Source organism: Ctenopharyngodon idella, chromosome 13 (genome assembly GCF_019924925.1).
Source record: "Ctenopharyngodon idella isolate HZGC_01 chromosome 13, HZGC01, whole genome shotgun sequence".
NCBI classification, from domain to species: Eukaryota; Metazoa; Chordata; class Actinopteri; order Cypriniformes; family Xenocyprididae; genus Ctenopharyngodon; species Ctenopharyngodon idella.
In genome coordinates, this window is record NC_067232.1 from 5,737,209 (window position 1) to 5,760,965 (window position 23,757).

The window sequence follows — 23,757 nt, forward strand, 5'->3', positions numbered from 1 at the left end:
TGTTTGCAGTCAGCCATAGTTAATTTGAGTAAGCAAAATATAGCAAGTAGTATAATTCAGCTGATCATATGATCTCAGCACGAGGCGACCCACTCAATGTAAAACAGCTTTTATCTACAGACTTTTAGCTAAACAGCTTTTATTAGGCTCTTAATATGACTGGGGTCTTTATCTCCTGAGTGGACATGCTTTTAATCATTTTTCAAAAGCACTATTCATACTTTTCTATGTGTAAAATGGGTTTCTATGTGTTTTTAATGAGGAAAGAAATACTGTGTTAATTTTACACACTTTTAACCAAAACTGAAATGACACATTGCATTTTTAACAATCCATATACTGTATGCCTCATCAGCCAAATTTGTGATCTGTTCATGTAGCAATACTGCCACCTTATGGTTATTCTGAAACCCCTTTCAACATAAGAATACCATAAGAATCAACCTTTATCAAAACCTATACACAACAAATGTGTGATTCAGACGTAATAAGCTATCCTTAATGTATTTAACATGTTATGCTATTATATACACCACCATTCAAAAGTGTGGGGTCGGTAAGATTTTTTTAATGTTTTTTTTTTTTTTTCTTTGTCTTTTATTCTCTACAAGGCTGCATTTTTTTAAGTTGAATACAGTAAAAACAGTAATATTGTGAAATATTTTTACAATTTAAAGTTGTATTTTTAAAAAATATATTAAATTAATTAATCCCTGTAATTTTCAGCATCATTACTCCTGTCACATGATCCTTCAGAAATCATTCTAATATGCTGATTTGCTGCTCAAGAAACATTTCTTATTACTATCAATGTTGAAAACAGTTATGCTGCTTAATAATGTTTTTTGTGATTTTTTTTTTTTTTTTTTTTTTTTTACGTTATAAATGTCAGCATGTATATTTAGAACAGCATTTATTTGACATGATATATATATTTATTGTCACATTTGATCAATTTAATGCATCCTTGCTTAATAAAAGTATACATTTAATTTTTTTAAATATTGTAATGACCCCAAACGTTTGAATGGTTTTATGTTATGTTATAATAGATTTTTTATAAATTACACATGTGATGCATGTCATTCATACAGTACATTAATTTGGTTTGGGATTGCATATATGTGCATGTGCATGATTTGAGTAGGGACTACCTAATGTGAGTTTGTACGTGTCATTTGCATGATGTGTCTGTATTTGTGCACCCCTAGTTTCTAGACACCCATCTGAAAGATTACAGGTTATTTCCCTGTGTGCGCAGGATCAGTCAGGACCTTGCCAAGGACCTGGCTATCCTGGCACGGGAGATCCATGACGTGGCAGGTGAAATCGACTCGGTCAGTTCCTCCGGCACCGCACCGAGCACCACCGTCAGCACAGCCGCGACCACGCCAGGCTCCGCCATCGACACCAGGGAGGAGGTACTGCCTTTCATTAAACTTCCTACACAGTTTCAAAGAAATTTATTTGGTTGCCAAGGTGCTTGTTCTTAATAAGTTTTTCATTATTTCTCCTTGTCTTCAGCTGGTAGAGAGAGTTTTTGACGAAAGTCTAAACTTCAGGAAGATTCCCCCTGTAGTTCACACCAAACCCACAGAGGTCAATGGCAGACCAGTGGAACTTCGTCCCCGAGCCCCGGACAGCCTGGACCCTCAGGCGGCCCTGCGCAGACGTACCTGGAACCGGGATGAGGTGAGACCGGTATGAACCTCTTAACTTAAATGTACCTAATCTTGAATATGTTTGATGAAAGATTCAGCACACTTCTGGGTGTGTTGTTTATTTTTGTTACATGTGTGTTTGTGGCTGCAGTTGAGAACATCTTGCTCGGTATAGCATGGCGTGTTAGTGGTGATATGAAAACCGATATGATGTCATTAAGTTCAATTACCTCTGTGTTTTATTGACTGGATGTTGTTTGTTTGGTAACTTATTGATTGACAAGGTTCTCCTGGTTCTTCTTTTGTAGGCGGTGCTAGACAGTTTATTGCTGACATCGGTTTCCCAACTGTCTTCCAAAATCCGACAGTCTGTAGATAAAACTGCTGGCAAAATCAGGTCAGTCATGGAATGAAATGTGTACAGTGTTGCTCATCAAACCAAATTACATAAACGGTCATTCAATAATTGCTTAAAGGGTTAGTTCACCCAAAAATGAAAATGTCATTTAATACTCACCCTCATGTCGTTCTCCACCCCTAAGACCTTCATTCATTTTTGATTAAATCCGATGGCTCAGTGAGGCCTGCATAGACAGCAATGGTACTTCCTCTCTCAAGATCCATAAAGTTACTAAAAACATATTTAAATCAGTTCATGTGAGTACATTGGTTCTACCTTAATATTATAAAGCGACAAGAATATTTTTTTGCGCGCCACAAAAAAAAAAACGACTTTTTAACAATATCTAGTGATGGCCGATTCAAAACACTGCTTCATTGAGCTTCGGAGCTTACGAATCAAATCAGTGGTTCGGAGTGCCAGAGTCACGTGATTTCAGCAGTTTGGCGGTTTGATACGCGATCCGAATCAGTGATTCGACTCAAAAGATTCATAACGCTCCGAAGCAGTGTTTTGAAATGGGCTATCACTAGATATTGTTAAAAAGTTATTTTGTTTTTTTGCCGCACAAAAAATATTCTCTTCGCTTTATAATATTAAGGTAGAACCACTGAACTCACATGAACTGATTTACATATGTTTTTAGTACCTTTATGGATCTTGAGAGAGGAAGTACCATTGCTGTCTATGCAGGCCTCGCTGAGCCATCGGATTTAATCAAAAATATCTTAATTTGTGTTCCGAAGATGAACGAAGGTCTTACGGGTGTAGAACGACATGAGGGTGAGTAATAAATGACATTATTTTCATTTTTGGGTGAACTAACCCTTTAAAATATTAAAGAAATCAAACTTAGCTACAGTAAAGGATTAGTTCACTCAAAAATGTAAATTCTGTCATTAATTACTCACCCTCATGTCGTTCCAAACCCCTCAAGACTTTCGTTCATCTTCGGAACACAATTGAAGATCAGTATTTAGCGGTTTAGTCCAAACAGATTGAATTTAGGCTTTTATTCACATATAAACATTCATCAACACACACATCAGTTGTGGTAAACAGAAGCTCAAGCATGTTTGCTTGACGCATACAAGAACCAATGAGGTTCATTCTCGTGTGTTATGCAGCATGTTTGAGCATCCGGAAGAGGTTTGTTCTCACGGGTCAATTAGGTTCGGTTGAGCTTCTGTTTATGTTCGCCGATCAATGTTTATATGTGAATAAAACGGCTAAATTAAATCTGATCATCATAAAAAGCGATAATCTCTTCAGAAAATTTGGAATAAACCACTTAATTAATATGGATTAATTTTCCGATGTCTTTATGAACTTTTTGAGGTGTCAAAATTTCAATTGCGTAGCTGTGGAGGGACAGAAAGCTTCATTTGTGAAGCATTTGCGTTCTGAAGATGAACGAAAGTCTTACAGGTTTAGAATGAAATAAGGGTGAGTAATTAATGACAGAATTTTCATTTTTGAGTAACCCTTTAAACCTGCTATACTATATTAAGCATTTAATCTTTTTTTTTATTCTATATCAAAGTCACACTAAATAATTGTAGAATTTACACCTAATTAAGGGTAATGTGAACCAGTATGTCTTTTTATTTAAAAATTTTTCTACTTCTTTCATAAACTATATTTTACAACAAATGTTTTGCTACTTGTCATTTTGAACTAGAATATAGGTGTGTGTGTGTGTGTGTGTGTGTGTGTTTTACCTGTTGTAGCATTTAAAAGACATTTTTTAATGTAGTTTCTTATTCACTATTTTAAAGGATATTGTTCAAAGACAAGGACAGGAACTGGGATGATATTGAGAGTAAACTCTGTTTGGACAATGAAGTGCAACTTCCCAAAACTACAAACAAGGTAAGTTCATTAGTGCTGAATGTCTTGCAGTAATTGATATTGATCTGTACTTTTTCTAATTATTGTTTGTGCCATTTAGGAAATTTCATCTATACTGACAGAGCTGAAGAGGGTAGAAAAACAGCTTCAAGGTAAGACTTACATTTAACTTCTTACATGTCTACACTAAATGCAACAGCTGCACAATGTAACTAAATTTAGCATGCCTTAATCATCTAAACTGTCCACAAGCATTTCATGCAGCACATTTCTATTTTTGTCATGCTGTTTTTTTTTAATTATTATTATTATTATTTGATATATATTTAAATAACTTCTATTACATCAGTAAACTTATGATGAATAAAATACACAAAAATTCACACTTTCTGGTGTATTTCTCTATCCCTGCAGTTATAAATGTCATGGTGGATCCTGATGGAACCCTTGACGCTCTGACCAGCCTCGGCCTGACCAGTCCGACCACCCCCAAACCCAGAACCAGCCCTGGCTCTCAGAGCAAATGGGGGCCCCTGCCCAGTAACGGAGCCTCCCAGCCGCCACCAACAACAACCATAACCAACCCTAGCCCAGAGAAACCTAGTGTGGGACTCAACTTCAGCCGCAAACACCCCACAGGAGAGGAGAGTGCCATCGCTAGCAAATAATAAAAAAAATAAAAAAAACTTTCTTTTAGTAGACTGGACTAACTACATACTGTAGCTTGTTCCTGAATGGATCTTTTATGTGTATGTAAAATGTAATTATTCATATGTGCCCTTCTACAGGATTCTGTATGAGGTCTGTTTGTTGTTTCACCCTGTAGTGTAATCTTTAGGATCACACCTGTGTATCTGGACTGACTGCTTGTCCCGGCTAAGCAAAACCGCACCAAAACACACACAGCTGCATGTGACAGGAAGCAAGTGGCCATCTAAACCCAATGAACTGCCAGATGTATCCCTCATGAACGGACTAAAGCAACTCCAGTGCCTGTCTGCTCTCCTCTGAGCTTACCTTTCTGTGTTCTGCACAGTGCAACTACCCAGTTTACCAAACTGAATACAGCAAACTATGCGCAAACTCAGTAATTGTATTTTCAAATTTGTCTATTTAGATAGCTGTAATTTTTGGAAAATGTTTTCGATTTTTGTGCATTCAAGCTATTCTAAATTAGCTTAATAATAATAATGTTTTTTTGTTGTTGTTTTTTTGGGAATGTAAAGAATTTGTATCATTGGAAGCTGAATTATTCATTGAAATTATTTGCGTAATTTTGTAGAGGGACATGAAGAGGGAACTTGCAGACAAATGCATGGCATGCACTAACGGACTGGTAAACTGCACCCTGGCTAAATAGTTTTTCGCCGTTATGCTCCCTCGATCAGCACTGTTGATCGCTGAATCAGCCTTATGACTGTAAGCGTACTAACACTCTGCATAGATGTACATCTCTGATACTTACTAGCCTTCTTTTCATGTTCCACGTCTCTGTGTGCGTTTACTGTTTACCCGTTTCTTTCCTTCTGCTGCTTATCTGTATTTTTAGGAGGATGTAGGAGTAAACCTGAACCACTTACCTGGCCTTTCTTTAGGAGCCCTGTGGGAAGAGTATTTCTGGCATATAGTGTAACTGTAGACATAGACGATAGTGCAGATAGGTACCAGACAGAATACATCCAGTGGGCTTTTTTTGTGTTTTATACATGTATGATGTCACTAAGTGCCCAGTATTCTCATCTTACTCTTTTGGTTTTTAAGGATGAAAGACGTGATTCATTGTGCTATGGTTTCATTTTGCACATCAAAGGAGTAATGTGAAATGGAATGATTCAGAGCACAAAAAGGATTATGACACCACTATATCCCACTGTACTCACTACAAGATGCCTTTACAGTGGGACGCCCCTCTGACAGAAAACAATCTGCCACTGTATGAGAGGGTGGAACGGCAGATAAAGTGCTTGGTACATAGATTTTCCCTGTGTGGTTTACACATTGTGTATCATATCAGTGTTTTGTTTTTCCTCCTTTTTTTTATTGTTTTTAATGTATGGTTTATTTATTTTTGTTTATTTCAATTCATTTGATTATGGCACTTTTCTTTTTTACATAATTTTGCATATTCTCAATAAAGGGGGGGGGCAGCATATTAAATAAAAGTTTTTGTTTAATTCCGAAGCAGAGTGGTGTGTTGTGTCCAGTTTAAATAATTTAGGGAAAATAAAAATAAATGGATGTAGTATTTCAAAATACATTCCAGTTATATTGAACTATGGAAATGTGAACTACAAAAGGTTGAAATAGACAACGCAATTGCCATTATATACAGCATTATAGCTATAATATATGGTACATAATGGAAACATTATTTTTAAGACCATGCAGTACAGTACAGTAAGTTAATGCTGAACCTGCTGGTCTTGAGGTTTTTTGAATGAAATCTATGGATCCAGAGCCAAACTTTTCCAGGACTTTGCTTGTTCTCTCTTGTACTGCTCCAGCTCCTGAGAAAAGGGACAAGGAAAAAGATGCTTATTGTTTTGCAATGTGGTCTCTCTGACTCATTAAATACATGTATGTGGCTGATGTTTCATCAAACTATATACAGTCAAACCAAAATGTATTCAGACACTTTGAACATTTCATTCATTAATACAGTTTATTCACTACAGTTTAAAAAATGGTAATAAAATATGACAAGATCTCAGAGTTAAACTGTGTCAGAAAAAAATAATCTTAATTATGTCAGATAACACTTAAGCAAAACATGGTCAGGTCAAAGTGTCTGAATAATTTTTGGTTCTAAATTTGTATCAATTTTACTGGTAGTCCACTGTATGAAGAATTTTTGGGTATAATATGTCACAGTTTACTTTATTTTGCTATCCTCACTTACATACATGAATTATAGTGTCCTGCACCCACTAGTAAAAATATATAAAAAAATTATATCTAGTGTCTGAATAATTTTGATTTGACTGTATATTCATTTGTTATAGTTCATAAAAACATGTTTTACTCTAGACTTTTAGGGTTTGAAAACTGCAGTCAGTGAAAGTTCAATAGTATACAATAGTGACCCTCTGTTAGTTATATTGGCTGATTAGTGCAAACACTTGGTAGTCAGCAATAACAGTCTAAATCAGAGCAGGTGAGAGGCTACTGAGGGGCAGCAGGTGTGAGGTGCAGGGTAACTTTCAGTCACATTCAGCACTCTAAAATAAAGCAGGGCACATATCAGTCTGGAGGATCGGTTAATGGTACAGTATATAACTCAGCTTTACTGCAGGGATTATAAACACACAGGACTAGAGGTTACTAGAAGACTGGAGGTTGTGGTGATCTTACAGTGGCAATAAACATGTGTTTTGTACCTGGTCTTTCTGGGCTCTGATAGAGTCTATTAGAGGCTCACTGTACTGGGGGTCTTTGGCAGGATCTTTCAGCTCTTTGCGTTCCTTGGTGTTCTGAAAAACAAAAAGGATTGGAGTCAGACGGACATTTGATATTAGTGTGTGTGGGGTGTTGTTTACAATAGCAATAAATACCTCAGGTGGGAAAACCCTTTCAAAAACTTTCTTCCAAAGGTCTAAAGGGTTTTTGGCATGTAGGGTCCCAATATCAACCTCAGAAGAAACAGGGGGACCTAGAGGATGAATGAATCCATGCAAATGAGATCTTAGCTAGATTTTCAGATACAATTCATATACATTCATAAGTAAAACTGCATATTTAAGATTTAATCTTTAAGATTTTCACCATTTTAATATGTCAGAAAAATTGCATGTATAACATGTATACATTAATAAATGATATATTCGACAATTAAAAAAAATATTGCTTAATATAGTTTTAGTTGATATATACACTACAGTTCAAAAGATTGGGATCAGTACTTTTTTTTTTTTTTTAAAGAAATTAATACTTATATTCAGCAAGGACATGTTTAATTGATCAAAAGTGTCAGTGGAGACAGATTTCAAAATGAAATTTGTTCTTTAAACTTCATCAAAGGATCCTTAAAAATGTATAAAAAAAAGCAGCAACACTGATAATAATAATAACAACAGGAATAAATTACATTTTAAAATATATTAAAATAGAAAAGTTATTTTAAATTGTAAAAATATTTCTCAATATTACTGTTTTTTTATTACTGTTTGTTATTATTATTAAATAAATGTAGGTGAGCATAAGAGACTTCTTTCAAAAACATTAAAAAAATCTTACTAACCCCAAACTTATGAACGGAAGTGTATATTAAATATGCTGATTTAAGATGCATGAAAGCTTGCTGGACTTCAACTAAAACAACAATAAAATGCATATCTTGCCGATCTGACTGAGGGAGTCTGATCCTGCTGGAACAGCCAGAGGTTTGCTGGGATCTGTAGAGATTGACTTTCTAAAAGAATGGAAGATCATTAATTTTTTTATAAAAAAACAAATGAACTTCATGAAAGCAAAATATCACCAATTTAAAGTGCACGAGAATCATGAAAGGTACATACGGTCTTTCAGTCCCAAATGCCAGCTGATTAACAAAACTCCTGCTTTTAGACATTGTGGCTTCTGACTTGCTGCTGGTGAACTATGAAGAGACAGAGACATTCAGATACAACACTGACCATAGAGAAACAGAAAAGCTGAAGAGCTCATTTTGTAAAGCTGGGTTATGCCACACAAGTGTAATGTCACTTCAGAGATCTTCAATAGCTGTTTTTTTTCTAAAGCTACAAATTTCTGAAAGTTAACATCCATGAACATTTTCAAACTGTGGTAAATTTTGAAATTCTCTAGTAAGAGTTTAGTCTTACGATTAATGACGCTCCATAGAAGTGGGCTAAGAAGCGTAGAGTCTTACAAATTGCCTTCCTTTTCTCTGAATCAAAGTCCTAGAAGGAGACAGTTCAGCATGAATGAGACTGACAAATATACCAGTAGGTTATTATTCTAACAATAATTTTTATTTATTTTTTTACTGGTTAACCTTAAGACATTTTTCTCAATATTTAATAAAACAACGAGGTCAAAAATTCAGATTTGAAGTGTTAAAGGTACAGTAAGCAATTTCCAAGAAACGCTGTGAAAGTGGATCGGACCGAGCACCACAACACACTCGTAGCCAATCAGCAGTAGAGGCGTATACACTCATGATAGGAGAAAAGAGAGAGAGCAAGAAGGAGATTTGAAGAAAGACTGTAGAAAGAGAGATAGCTGAGAGACATTACAAAAGAGAAAAGCTCAGAGGATAATCACTGGAAAAAGAATGGTTATGATCAGACAAGAACTTTAGGACCCGCATTAATATTAGAAAAGCTTTCCAGCGCTGGAGAGTCCTAAGCGGGAAGGCCTAAAAACAGATGCTGAGGTTCCGTTGTTTCTGCTCCATACGTCAGTAACACTGGTTTTGCTAGACATGATGTGGTTGTAATGTTAGCTATAGTAACAGGACAGTTTTGAGTGTCATGGAGCTGGTGTGCTCCTGGCAACTAACAACAAAATCTGTACTGTATGTTCATTCTTTGTTCTTCCTTGTCATTTGTTCATCATCTTCGCTAAAAAAAAAAGGGTGCGATGCCTGGTTGAGTTGCATTAGTAGTGTGTTGTTGCCATGTCCAAGTGCTAGCATTTACACCAGTTAAGGTAAGGGGCATTTCTGAAAAACACTCAAAGTGGTTGACAAATCATTACACACTTGTCCAGCTGACCAAAATAGAACACACTACTACCAATCAGAACACAATGAGCTTTTCGGAAGGAGGGGCTTCATAGAGACCGGAACTAAACAAGGGTGCATTTCCCAAAAGCATCATTAGCCAAATATGGTCGCAAGTTCCATTGAATTGTGTTGGTAACGACTGAACTTTCGACGATTGTTGGCTTCAGGAAATCCCAACAGACTGGGAAGGAAGCACTGCAACAATGTAAAATATGTGAAAATTATGTTTTTTGAACATTCAAACATGAAAACTTATTCTAGCAGACCCCAAAAACAAAATCAAGACTTTGTAAAAGGGCATAATATGACCTCTTTAAAAACAGTCGGCAGTATTCATTGTATACTATGCAGTAAGCTACTATTCGATTCTGAATCTGAACATTCCAAAGCAGTGAAGTTTTACCTGAAAGATGTCAAACTTGCTGCCTATTATGAGAAGAGGAACAGGGAAAGGGCTGATGAGCTCTCGGTCCTGTTGAAGAGAGACTGTTTCATGTAATACACTGCAACATAAATGCACACACTCGATTTAGAGCAACTGTGTCATCTTCTCTACCGGATAGTCCTTGTGGAGGATTCGTGGGACTCGTTGTTTGCCTGATCTGGATTCTCCTGTCTTCTGGAGTACGGCACACACTTTTTCCACCTGACTTCGAGCTGATCCGAGCAGCTTTTCCATGGTCTCCCACAGAGCATTAGGTTTAGACAGATCCAGAACAAGTACTACAGATAAAGAACTGCAAAAAATAATTTTATTTGCAAAATGTTTGCTACCACATTTTAAATTTATTTCAAATCCAGGAATATATTGGAACTTAAAAGGCTCTCTCAGATTCCCATCCTGAATGAATGTACAGTGTCTGTAAATCTAACCTGACATTGTCAGCTGTGATGGGAATCTGAACAAGGTCCGATAAGGAGATTCCCCCTCCCAATTCCCACAGATGAGCGATGTCTTTAGGCTGCAGAGAAGGAAAAAATAGACATGCCCAAAGATGCTTTTATATAAACTAAAAGGGAAATCAGTTCCTACAAAAAACTGAAGACAACACTGTAGCTCATACCGTATTATGCCCTCTTGCTCGTCTACCAAAAGTGTACTCCAGTGCAAGAGTAGGTTTAGCTGCCTCATCTCTGGTTTAAAAGGAAAAACACAAATACTGTATGAGGCAACATGAAGGCTCTTAAAAACTTCAAATGTACAACATGACACCTCACACTTACCTGTCAAGAAACCGCAGTAAAATTGTTGTTTTGCCCTGAAACATAAGGTCAAATGTTTTTGTCTTTGCGTGTTGTAGACAAGAAACTAATATTTCTACGGTATTTAAATTATCAACATGATTCAAAAAGCTGAAAACCTGTTGCACACAATCTACTACATTCCTTCTGAACTCTGAATCATAGTTCATACTTTTTAGCAGGTAAAAGTCCTTTTAATATAATTCTTCAGGTTGTGGTACACGTCTTTTTGCTGTGAAATCTTTATTATTGTAAAGTTAACATACATATTAACATTAACTTATATATTGTTAGTAATATTTCAACATGAACATTTACCGTACTGAAGCAACTTAGGTTTTTTCTCCTTGAGTGTGCAGAGATGGGCAGTATTTTAATTAAATGTATTTAAAATACGTATTTAATTACTTTTGAGTAAATTTTCTTTGTATTTTTGTATTTTTTTTTAAATGATAAATTACTTGTATTTTAATTAAATACATTTTTTTCACAGCAGTATTTTGTATTTTATTTAAATGCATTTGATGAGTAAGTATTTGTAATTTGTAACTAAATACTTTTTGATGTATTTGTGCCCATCTCTGTGAGTGTGAGCTACATATTCTCACTATATCATACAGTTGTATATGGGCCATAAAAGCCTGATCAAATATGACACAATTTTTGTTTAGATTTGTATTAAATATTTTGTCTAAAGTTTCAATAAACTGTTCCATTTCGGGGAAAAAAAAAAAAAAAAGATTTTCCTGACAAATATTTTATGTCAGGCTTTACAGGGTTAATTTAACCTGTTTTCCATTAGCACATTCATTCTCAAGACCATAAACAGTAAGCGAGTGTTTAAAGTGATATATTGCAGGCGTACCCCTGCTTTACTGCCCATGAAGAAGACTGTTCTCTGTGTGAGGATGTGTGCGTCCTCTTCAGCATCCTCTTCATCAGTCCTGCTCTCCCTGCTGCGCACTTCTGCTGCAGCAACATCCCATAATGTGTCCGAACTACGATACAAAATCATCTGTATAGTAGCATCTGCATGTTTACTAATAAGGCAGTAGCTCGATTCTCCCTTATTGGGTCTCTAGTAAGCTAGTAAACCTGAATTAGTAAAATAATGTGTGTAAATAACCCAACCAGTAACTTACCTTATTTTAGGCATTATCACAAGTTGTGTTTTTTAAATTCTCTACATCGAAGAAGCGAGTTTAGTTTCAGTATAGTCCCGTACCTACGCCTTGTTTTGTCGACTGAAGAACGGGCGCTTGATTACTGTTGCGAGGGGTAACGTCACTGTTTGATGATGAAGACACCTAGTGCACTATGGGAAATGAAGTTTTTCTCTGTGACAATTTTTTTTTGTACTGCAGTGTTCCTTTTATTCTCATTCTCATCATTTTACTAATAATATTTTTATAATTTATAATAGCTAATATTTTAATGCCGTCAATATGATTTTGGTGTATGGAACATCCACAAACAATAACTTTAGTCTCTTTTGCATAAAAATACTGAACAGAACAGGGACAGACCATGTGCATTTGTTAAATAAAAGCAAGCATTCAGTTGACAAATTTCATAAATGTATGGCTTATATTAAAATAAGTAAGCACTCAATGGCACTTCTTTCTGATTTAAACACTATACACTAAATGCCGCTTCTTTCTACATAATTTTTAAAAGATCAGGATATAGAGTACATGCATTTTTTATGTATAACAGAGCATTTACAGTCAGATTACAAATCACAATATATACCACAAACAATAATGTTGAACATTGTGGAGAAAATGGATCTATAACTGTAGAAACATAGAAACAGCTTTCACATTTGTTTTTTGAATATAATCGACATATATGATCTAGAGATATCCTAAATGTACAAAAGGAAGAATATAACATTTTATACACATCACAGGCACATTAACACACACACATACAGAAGTTTAGCGTCTGATGAGGCGGTCTCGTATCTTGAAGCTGATGATGCCCAGAATCACGAGCGCAGGCAGGAAGGCGTAGAGCAGGAGGAAGTCTAGTGTGTAACGTGACAGAGCTCCAGGATAACCCTGATCTATGATCATATTTCCATTGTCTACCAGACAAGATCCTGGCATACCAGCTAAAGGGGCTGAGAGACAAACGGTTAGTCAGAGGATGTCCATATGCACACCTTATTCATTATATGTGTTAAAGATCCCATAAAGTAAAGTTAATCCATGTCTATTCATGTTAGTCCAGGCTATCTGTATGATTTAGACAAAAATTAGCAGATATACACTACTGTTCAAAGATTTGGGCTTCGTACTTTTAATTATATTTTTATTTATTTTTTTTTAAAGAAATTAACTTTCTTTTCTGCAAGGATGCATTTAAGACACTATGAAATCATTTTTTTTTTTCTTTTTTACTTTAATGGAATATTGCAGTGTTTTTTCAAAATTATTTATCCATGCACATTATTATTTTTTATATTCATGTGCCCTCATAATCTTTAATCAAAAACATTAACTTTTTTCTCGTTTTGAGAAGTCGTTTCACTCAGATATACATCATCAGGCGAGAAAAGACAATTTATAATTCATGAGACTTTAAATTGATCAAAAGTTACATTAAAAACATTTACAATTTTACAAAAGTTTTCTATTTTAAATTAATGTTACTCTTCAAACTTTCTATCAAAGAACCCTGAAAAAAATGCATCATGGTTTCCACAAAAATTTTAAGCAGCACAACTGTTTTAAACCTTGATAATAAGAAATGTTTCTTGAGCAGCAAATCAGTTTATCAGAATGATTTCTTAAGGATCATGTGACACTGAAGACTGGATTATACTGAAATGTATGATGCTGAAAATTACTGTTTTTACTGTATTTTTATCAAATAAATCCAGCCTTGGTGAGCATAAGAGACATCTTTTAGAAACATTAACAAATCTTACTGACCTCAAACTTAAGTAATAGTGTAAGCATTTAAAAATGTACAAGGAACAATTGAAGAAACGGCCATCGCTATGATAGGAAATTCATTAAAACAGGAAATGAAAAATGTGTTTGTCAAGCTATTTCATAGGGTCCATTTTGAGAATGCATAAGATTGATAAAGACAATGATTTTTCTTACTGCAGGTGAAGTTTAGGCCATAGAACTCAGTGACGATAAGGAGCTCACAGCCGTACTTCTGGAAAGTTAGATAGCTCAGCCACTGGTATACTACAGGCATTTGTTTAAAACCCCTGAAAGAATTATAAAACAAGACATTTTTCAAAACAAACTGCACATTTGCATTTTAATCTAACTGGTTAGAGTAGATTTAAATCAGTTTTGTGCAAAATGCTGAACAATCACGAACAATTGTGTATTCCTTCAGCATGTTGGCAAGTGAGTATCAAAATCATTTCTTCACCTCAGAAATCCAGAGCCCACCATGATTCCAGCTATATTGAGTAGAGCAACCCCACTGTTGACCATATTGGGGTCTTGAACGACACCCAACAAGACCAGCGTTAAGAGTTCACCTACAATGTGAGGCACCATGACTACTGCTGAAAAACACAGGAAGCGCAGGGGATCTGGATTCATGCCAACAATCCTAAAACACCAAACCACACACACAAACAGCATGTCACGATCCATAAACCAGTTAATTTTATTTGATCCTGAGGACATTCTCCCGGGTTGAACCCTAGTTACCCTGACCTGAGCTCTGATGAACTCAAGTAGCTGTACACAAACACACACCCATGCTTACCAATAAAGGAAGGAGGTGAAGATGAACACACTGATAATACTGAAGGGCAAGATATGGATGATGTAAGCCAGAAACATCTGCCATTTCTGGTACAAACCATCTTTACTCTCCTGGTCAGCAATGGCCCTTAAAGCAGGAACTGTTTTCAATCAAGAAAAAAAGTGACAGACAACATTAGACTATTATCCACACTTATCTACAACTTTCCATTTATTTAAACTGCATTAATGAAAAGTGAAAATACAGTAGCAGACATGTCTTCTGTTACCAATTATATGCTATCTCAGGAGCTCTATGTTTAAGGTCAAGCAATATTCATGCTGGAGTAATTTATGAGGCAATACACCTCCTGTGTGTTTCTCTCTCTTATCTGGTGACCCACAGTGATATGTGATCTCTTATCATTCATAAACTGATATATGAAGGACAGGGTTTATGTTTCCCTCAAGCAGTGACTTAATTGGTCTAATTGCTGTATTACCTTTCTGCCCAAAAATCTGTGATTTTGTAATATATAAGAACTGTTTATGGACTCATTTGTTTGATACATCAGGAAAATATGTGCATAATCTTTAATAATTATAGTTCTTGCTGCCTTGTTGAAATGCAATGCCACAAATGGCTTTTCTCGCTGTTTTTAAATGTCTAACAAAGTTTAGTAGACTTAAACATTGCTGCCTCAATATTGGAATAAAAATTATTTTTCTAATTTTTGAGATACTTACATAGAGCCACAGCATTCAGCATGCCGGTATATGGTGATGCACCCATGGCTTGGTAGATTACGCCGATTCTGTCTTGCACGGCACCTTTTGTTACATCCTTACCCAGCTTCATGAGAAAAAAAGCAATAAAGAGGCCGTAGATGAGATTCTGAGAGAGGCGCATGAGAATGCCCATCCTGTCACGAGAGACATTGCGCACGGTCCGCCTGTGTGTGTGTAAAAGAGAGAGAAATGCATGAAAAATTGGGGGAAAAGGGTGACCTAGGTGACCTAAATATGTGCTTCACGTGGTGACATCTAAATTAGCTGCTTTTATTTCATTGAAAAAAATACTCTTTAATATTAAAGATAATATTACTTGATAAATATTAGGTTACAACAACCAAAATCATTTTAATGGTCATTGCTCTTTAAGATATTGGCACACTTTCACTTTTTACAGGTCCTTTCATTAAAACTTTTCATGATTTAACCAACTAAAAATAGTCATTCTTAGTTATAGTTTGGCTACTATTTTACCTCAGGAGGACATCCAGTTTGGACAGGCAGTTAGGGGACTCCTTGCTTTTGAAGGGGATCATGGGTTTGTCTGGTCTTTGGCAGCTTTGCTCAATCCTTTCCAGCATGCTTTTATAGATCTCTGAGTTCTGGTAGGCTGATGTGATGTTGTGCATACGACTGTAGGTGGCGGCTTCCCTCTCGCTGCAGCGTGTGTCCACAGAAGTCAGATCAACTGTCAATTAGAAAGGATGTTTTAATAAAGCAGAACACTTTACTGGTATATTATATTTTGAGCAGTAATGTTAAATGTTTTTTCAGTAACACTTTAGTTTAGGGTCCAATTCTCACTATTAAGTTAACTAGTTAATATACACTATTAAGTTAATTAGCATGCATATTACTAGGATATTGGCTGTTTATTAGTACTTGTAAAGCACATATTAATTCCATATTCTGCATGACCATATTCTACATCCCTACCCAATACCTAAACTTAACAACTACCTTACTAACTATTAACAAGCAGTAATTAAGTCATAGTTAATAGTTAGTTAATAGTGAGAATTAGACCCTAATCTAAAGTGTGAACGTTTTTTCATACCAGTACATCTTAAAAACAGGATAATTCACTCAAATTCACGCTGAAGTCTAAAGAAAAAATATGGTCTTGGGTCATTTCTAAAGTCCTACCATAAATATCAAAGGGGTTGCAGTACTCAGGACACTCATATCCGCAGCTGCTGAAGAAATCCACCATCTCTTCAGGCTCCCCACAGAACACCATTTCCCCTCGGCTCATGATTGCTATTCGGTTAAAGATCTGTAGATATTTATACATCTTTCAGTCATTTGAATTTGCATAATCTAGACTATCACAATACATGCCACAATCACTGCGTTGAATGTAAAATATACTAAATGAACACCGCTATATTGTCATATGAACCATACAGCTTGATAACTGAGGTACTTGGTAATGATATACTGTCTAAGGCATTCATATACTGAACACTTTATGTAACGAAACATGTTCAGTTAATAGAGTAAGTAGTAATTTATTTAAAGCAACTTTTAATAGTATTTAGAAATATATGGCATACTGTAACATAGACCTTAGGAGATCAGGTGGAATTGCTTTTAGCCATAATTGAAATTGGACAAACTCCAAGCATTCACATTAAAACAAGTTTTTCAGTTAGTTTTGAATATACGTCTCTTATCTCATAGGATGTTTGTGTTTGTCTTAATTATTTTTTCGCTTTTATTTTTGCTCTTGTAGCTTGTTACTGTTTAACTGTTTTATTTTCATTTACTTTTTTAATTTATTTACTTTAAATGTTAATATTAATACCTGTGAAGCACTGTATTTTATGTATGAAAGGTGCTAATACAAAAACAATTATAATTTTATTATAGTTATTATCATTTTTTATGAGTTCATTCTGAGTTATCAACCTGTTCGGTCTGTTTTTTCAGAGGAGACATTTTAAATGTCATCTCAAAGTTAGCTTTGTCAACTTTTAGGAGTAAACTAGCATATACAGTAGAAGCATCATGGCCCCAAAAAGGGCAATAAGCATAAGCCACTGCATCGCAGATCCTTCCAGTGTTAAAAAAGTAAAAAGTCTACTCACTCTGAATAGTTCTGAACGAGGCTGATGGATGGTGACTATGACTATTCGATCTCTTCTGGCCAGCTCAGCCAGCAGCACCACTATCTGATTAGCCGTCATGCTGTCCAGTCCTGTGGTTGGCTCATCCAGGAGAATCACCTCTGCCGTGACAAAACGCAAAAGAAATAAAACAAATGAGAAACTTTCCACAAAGTCCACTCTCTGTCTTTTGAGAGACAACTTTGAGAGTCTTATTAATTCGAGTAATTAAAGCAATTAATAGATTTGGCTTTGTCTAAAGATAGAGCCAAATTAATTGGCTGATGAATTAATTTACTGCTTGATTGGAGAAGGCAGCATTTGAAAGCCCCTTATAATTGCTGGTTTGTGTTCAGTTTGGAGTGGCCTTAACTAATCCGTAGTCCACGGTCCCAGGAGAACCCTGAGGTCCAAAGAGCCAGATAAAGGATCCAGAGGGACCCTCATAGACCTCAGCTTAATATTAAAAATGTGATAACCCTGTCTGCCACTTTTAATATTCTACTTCAGTCCCTTTCCCTCATTTGTACATTACTCAATAATCCTTCGAGGGGCTTTGGGTTACCGTGCTGGTCGCTCTGCATTTAAATAACACTTAGTCTTTAATAACATTTAGCTACTGCAGTGCATGTGAGAGTTGAATCATCTAAGGAAATCTATACACGCTATACAGTGTTTGTACATCATAACTAAACAAACATTACTTTAGTATTCAGCACTCACTTGGGTCCTGAAGCAGCTGGCTGGCAATGGAGACCCTCCTTCTCTCTCCCCCAGAAATGCCTGGAAAAATGCGGCCTCCAATCACACTGTGAGCCACATGTCCCAAACTCAACTCTGCCATGACCTGCGGTTACCTATGGCAGGTCAGAGTGAGATAAAGTTATAAAAAATGTTATTGCTCTACCAAAATATATGTATTTGAGATTTATTCATTTAATTTTATTATCAATTTTGATTTTTTCCAAATATAGACAAGTTAAAAAAAAAAAAATTAGTCTTTATAACTATCTGTGATGTGGCAAATAAGAAGCGTGTGTTTTGACATCTGTGAAAGGAATGAGCTCACCTTCTTGCTTATGGCCTCAGAAGAGTGTTTTCTCAAAGCAAGTTGAGCAGTGTATGTCAGAGTCTCCTCCACAGTCAGGTAGCTCAAGAGATTGTCACTCTGAGAGAGAGAGAAAGAGAGAAAGAGAGAGAAAACATTATATTTAAGCATTCAAAATAAGGCTATATTTCCACATAAATAAAACTATCAATACTATGGTGAATATAAAGGGATAGTTCACCTTAAATTTTAAAAGTGTGATTTCCAGACTTGAAAAAAGTTCTGGAAATTAATAAAATCCTACGTAATTTAATTTTTTATAATGAATATAATAAATATATAAACATTTTGTCAAGCTCCTTAGTAGAGTGGTGCAGGGATGACGTCAAAACCCAGATGACTAATTCACCACTGGTTCCCTTGAGATTGTCATATGGGGTTTTATAATGGTGTTTTTCAATAGTAATAATAAAAAAAATTATAAAGTTTGTGGTTATCATAACTTAATGATACTTTGACATTTTGTTTTACAACATAAACTGCACACACTCACACGCCAAATATACACTTTCAAACACATCCGCTTCAAAATTTCATTCTCGGTATGGGTGTGTCATGCGTGTATAATTTACATTGCAGAACAAATTGTCAAAGTATTGTCAAGTTATGTTTACCACAGGCTTTATTTTACTTATAAATTGAAAAACACCATTATAAAACCCCATAGGAAAGGCCATTGAGGGCACCAGCAGCGAATGTCATCCCTGCAGCACTCTATATTTTCTTGCTATTTGTGAGTAAAACACAATTTAAAAAAACCTAACACAAACTAGAAAAGTCACGTACATTTACTAGTAATTCAAAGTGTAAACCCTGAAGAACATTCAGTTATTTGAATTACAGAATTGAATTATTTAAATTATTTATAAGTATTTTATTTATTATTTTAATATATTGCCAATCATAATTTCTGTAAATAAATAAAAAATATATTGTATTTGACAACTGGAGTCAAAAAGGTTGAAAACCACTATTTTAAACCCTTATGACTTTTCATTGATGGAGCACAAAATAGTGTGAAAAATAGCAGCTTGGTCGTTCTGTTAAAAATCTCAATTTTTGAACCTGCTAAGAAAGAAATTCCTGAATGACATGAGAGTGAGTAAATGATGGAATATGAGTAATATGCATCCTTAAGGTAATTCTGTATTCATTAATAGTTGACATTATCGACACATACAACATTTCACAATTTGTAAACTTTGATCCTGAGTTGGCGATTGCTCTTAAATGTTCTTATCTGTATCTGGAGTTTAAGGCTTGTATTTACTGAGTATTAGGCTTATTACTCTAAAGATGAGTCAAAAGGTTGTTGAGATTGTGCGTGTCTATATAAATCTGTAATTGTTGTACAGTAAAGTTTACCGCAAAAATTATTGCTGCATTTAGCTATCATGATTAAAAACTTCCCTGATTCGAACTTAACTAAACATTCAAGATGTCATCTAAGACAACTTCACATTTCAGGTTGACTAAACTTAATATTTTAAGGCAGCATGAATACTTAATTTTTTTTACAGTGCTGTTAAAAGCAGAGTTGAAAGGTGTGTGTTTCCTGAAATAAACTACTATTTGGCAAAAAAAGTTTGAAATGCTTAAAAGTACTTTCTTCATAACTTCACTTTCAGCCAGTATCTGTACATTTAGCCCCTGAGACATATTCAATTACTGGATTAGATTATAGTTTCCTTGCGTCATAAACTTAAATCTGTAAAAATTACCTGTAATAATGGAAGTCTTGCCACGGTTATTTAATTTACTGGAAGATACGCATGAATAGCTCCAAAGAATATTACAATGAACTCATGTGTAACGGCTAAATTTAGAGTTCACTCCAGATGAACTTTACTGCAAACTTTACTGTATTTGTTTAAGTTTGGTTGTGGCAGACATGACCTCCAGATATCTAGTCAATGGCTTTTTTATCTATCTATATATATATCTATCTTCTACGATTGACTAAAGGTCAGTCACATGTAGCCCGTGACATGTAGACTGACGCGCACACACACACACATTTGTTGTCACATTGTTTAATGTTGGATATTATATTCATATTTTTAACAAAAAACAAATCTCACCTGAAGAACATAAGAAAAACAGTCTTGAAACTGCTCTGTTTTTAGCTTTCTTCCATTTACAAAAATCTCTCCCAGAAGGTTACCAGAATTCCCAATTCGTCCTGCTATAGCATCTAACAGAGTGGTCTTTCCAGAGCCTTGAGAAAAAGGTCATCAAGTTTATTACTATATGATCTGATTTGACATTCAAAGAAATTATCTTACGTAATGTACAATTACATGATAAGTTGCCTTGTTCATTCTGTTGCTTATTGTTTGTTCAATTTAGTATCTTAATGCATATACAGTGAATGATAGTATGAGAATATGATTTTATTAATACAATTTTTAAATTTTTGGTTATTTGGTTAGTGGTCATGCACTTAAACCCTTTAAGTAAATAAACAGAAAATCTACATTCCTTAAAATGTCACACTGACCATTACATTATCATTGTAAATAACACAAATTGACACATACTGTAGCTGAGTATTTATTTCATAAAGGCATATTGTGGGCTCTGTGATTAAAATGTGTTAAAATTTGAAGCACCCCAGTCATTTTGTCTCCCAGTCACTTACCCGAGTTTCCCAGAATTCCCATTATCTGCCCACTGTCCACATGAAATGACACTTCATTCAGTATTTGCCTTGTCCATTTTTTTCTAAAAGATGAAAGGTCCCACCAGGGTCTTACAAGTTCACTGTAACACACAACAAATAAAAAAATGTTTATGAAATGAACAAGTAGTTTCAAGTTTGTCAGTATTTTGTTTGAGAGTGCAGGGTGGAAATGAGTAAAGAAAAACACAGACGTGAAGATGATACACTCTAAAATCATGGGTTAACAACACAGTTTGGGAATTTCTTGAACAAACAGTACTGGGTAAACACAGGACCAAACACATTCTGGGTTAATCTGTCTGAGCATTTTTAGAGTGAATATGCATACTTTAAAAGAAAGACTAAAAGCCTAACAGTTGTATAATTGTTGCCATACAAAGATGCCTAGAGATGACTGGCATTTAAACTTGTATATATGTATATATGTGTAGCAGTAATCTGTCAATAAGCACATGTTGTGGTTAATCAACAGAATAATGCTGCATATTTAAGAAATGTAGACTTTTTTTCAAATTTAGGCTTCTGCATAAATTTAGGCACATCGTTCATTTAAAAAAAGCTTAACGTGTTGAGATGAATAAATAGTCTTATATTGGTAACACTTTACAATAAGGTTCATTAGTTAACTACATAAGTTAACATGAATTAATAATAAATTGCACTTCTACAGCATTTATTAATCTTTGTTAATGTTAATTTCAACATTTACTAATACATTATTAAAATCTTGTTAACATAAGTTAATGCACTGTGAACTGACATGAACAAACAATGAACAACTGTATTTTCATTAACTAACATTTACAAAGATTAGTAAATACAGTAACAAATGTATTTCTCATGGTTAGTTCATGTTAGTTAATACATTAACTAATGTTTAACTAATGAACCTTATTGTAAAGTGTTACCCTTATATTTGTATATTTAGCATTTTTTATATATTACTATCGGACATCTTAAACAACAAGCTTCTACATTTTAACATGTCCATTAAAATTCACTTAAAAGATCTTAAATGTACTTTTACGATACATTACATCAGAAAATACTATCCTGTTATGCACATTTTGATGAATTAACTGAATTAAAATTATCAAAAATTATGCATTGTGTATTATTTATCATGTACAAAATATTTTTAAGCATTTTAGTAACCAATAAGGTTACATTTTATTTCAGTGGTCCACTTTAGACATTCTACTAACTGTAAGTAACTTTGCAACTACATGTCAACTAACTCATAAAAGTATTTGTAGACTGTAGTAAACTGTTAGTAAACTGTTAGGTTAGGGTTAGGTGTTAGGGTTTTTGGGTAAATGGAATAAGTTTACATGTAGTTGCAGTTACTTATAGACATAAGAATGTCTGTTGAGTGAGCATCAAAATAAAGTGTTAGCAGATATTAATCAGGCAGTCTACTAATAATCTAATGAGAGTTAGTTGACATGTAGTTGCAAAGTTACTTCTAGTTAGTAGCATGTCTAAAGTGGACCATAAAAAAAAAAAAAAGGTGGTTAACACTTTATTTTACAGTGCCGTAGTTACACGTTACTACATGTACTTACTATAGTAATAACAATAAATTATGCATAATTACAAGTAACTAACCCTAAACCAAACCCTAACCTTAACTGTAACTCTACAGTAAGTACATGTAGTTAATAGTATTCAGTACTTATTTGAGTAATTACAATGTAACTGCGGCACTGTAAAATAAAGTGTAACCAAAAATGTTACCATAAATATTAAATAATACTGTGATTCTTTCAAGGTTTCAAGTTTTAATGGAGGGGTTCAAAAATACTGTTTATTTTGTATTTTATAAGTTAAATGAGTATTAGATAAGTTCTAAAACATTGACATTTGACAACGATCTTGAATGATTATCATTTATTAAAATTGGTTTGGTCATATACATGTGTCAGATGCAGTGGTGGATTTAACAGCCAGACTCAACATATTTGCTCCTGAGCAAATTTAGAAACAAACGCATGTGTTCATCAAGGTTCATCAAACACTTAATAACAGATTTACCTATAACCTAGTCCTAAATTATGGTAGAAGATTTAATGCTAACTTGCATTGACTCTGAGTTAAGACAATCATCGATTTCATTGGTTTCATTTCATATCAATGAGATATTCCTACCTCACAGTATAGGACACTTTTTTGACGCTCAGGCAGCATGACGGATCTGTGTAGTCTGGGTTTGGACGGGCCGTCCCCATCTCTGACACCCCCTTAAAAGATCCATTCAACCCATTCTTCTGGAAAATGTTCTGCATGGAATAAGATTGACTCATTGTCTCTTATTAATTGTCAAACTAGCTTGAATATCAATGTGACAGTCAGGTCCACGTCTTCAGCTGTCTGAACTCTTCAGCTTGTATTTCACTGATTAAGCTGGAACCATAAACAGTGACCCTTATCAGTGGAACTTTGCTCCATTTGCTATATAGAGCAGC

The 23,757-nt window shown here is 34.8% G+C and overlaps 3 protein-coding genes across 16 annotated transcripts in view; 1 reads left to right on the forward strand and 2 right to left on the reverse strand.

Moving 5' to 3' along the window:
• The window catches only part of cep170aa (centrosomal protein 170Aa), a 43,919-nt gene extending 37,826 nt beyond the window's left edge, over positions 1–6,093 (forward strand). For 8 of the 14 annotated variants that reach the window (XM_051917871.1, XM_051917874.1, XM_051917876.1 and 5 more), the window contains 6 exons: positions 1,241–1,421; positions 1,525–1,701; positions 1,970–2,058; positions 3,840–3,933; positions 4,013–4,064; positions 4,327–6,093. In XM_051917871.1, the coding sequence (XP_051773831.1) occupies positions 1,241–1,421; positions 1,525–1,701; positions 1,970–2,058; positions 3,840–3,933; positions 4,013–4,064; positions 4,327–4,580 (847 nt within the window). In that variant the 3' untranslated portion in view covers positions 4,581–6,093. Of the gene's footprint in view, positions 1–1,211; positions 1,422–1,524; positions 1,702–1,969; positions 2,059–3,839; positions 3,934–4,012; positions 4,065–4,326 lie in introns of those variants that run through there. The other 6 variants (XM_051917873.1, XM_051917886.1, XM_051917875.1 and 3 more) reach the window with 4 other exon arrangements.
• On the reverse strand, positions 6,065–12,163 carry dync2li1 (dynein, cytoplasmic 2, light intermediate chain 1). Its single transcript, XM_051917918.1, has 13 exons — positions 12,022–12,163; positions 11,745–11,877; positions 10,862–10,896; positions 10,702–10,771; positions 10,511–10,599; positions 10,194–10,374; positions 10,041–10,109; positions 8,733–8,810; positions 8,427–8,506; positions 8,250–8,320; positions 7,464–7,561; positions 7,290–7,382; positions 6,065–6,419 (listed from the first exon to the last, which is right to left on the reverse strand). The coding sequence occupies exons 1-13, from the start codon at positions 12,033–12,035 to the stop codon at positions 6,357–6,359; spliced, it is 1,074 nt and encodes a 357-aa protein (XP_051773878.1). The 5' UTR covers positions 12,036–12,163; the 3' UTR covers positions 6,065–6,356.
• A 284-nt stretch (positions 12,164–12,447) lies between these two features.
• Positions 12,448–23,645, reverse strand: abcg5 (ATP-binding cassette, sub-family G (WHITE), member 5). The gene is given in 13 exon segments (XM_051918007.1): positions 12,448–13,004; positions 13,996–14,108; positions 14,279–14,464; positions 14,624–14,762; positions 15,349–15,554; positions 15,868–16,081; positions 16,540–16,669; positions 17,484–17,623; positions 18,225–18,358; positions 18,548–18,669; positions 20,691–20,827; positions 21,251–21,372; positions 23,441–23,645. Coding segments are annotated over 13 exon segments (1,983 nt in total). The 5' UTR covers positions 23,596–23,645; the 3' UTR covers positions 12,448–12,819.
• Positions 23,646–23,757: the final 112 nt, after the last annotated feature.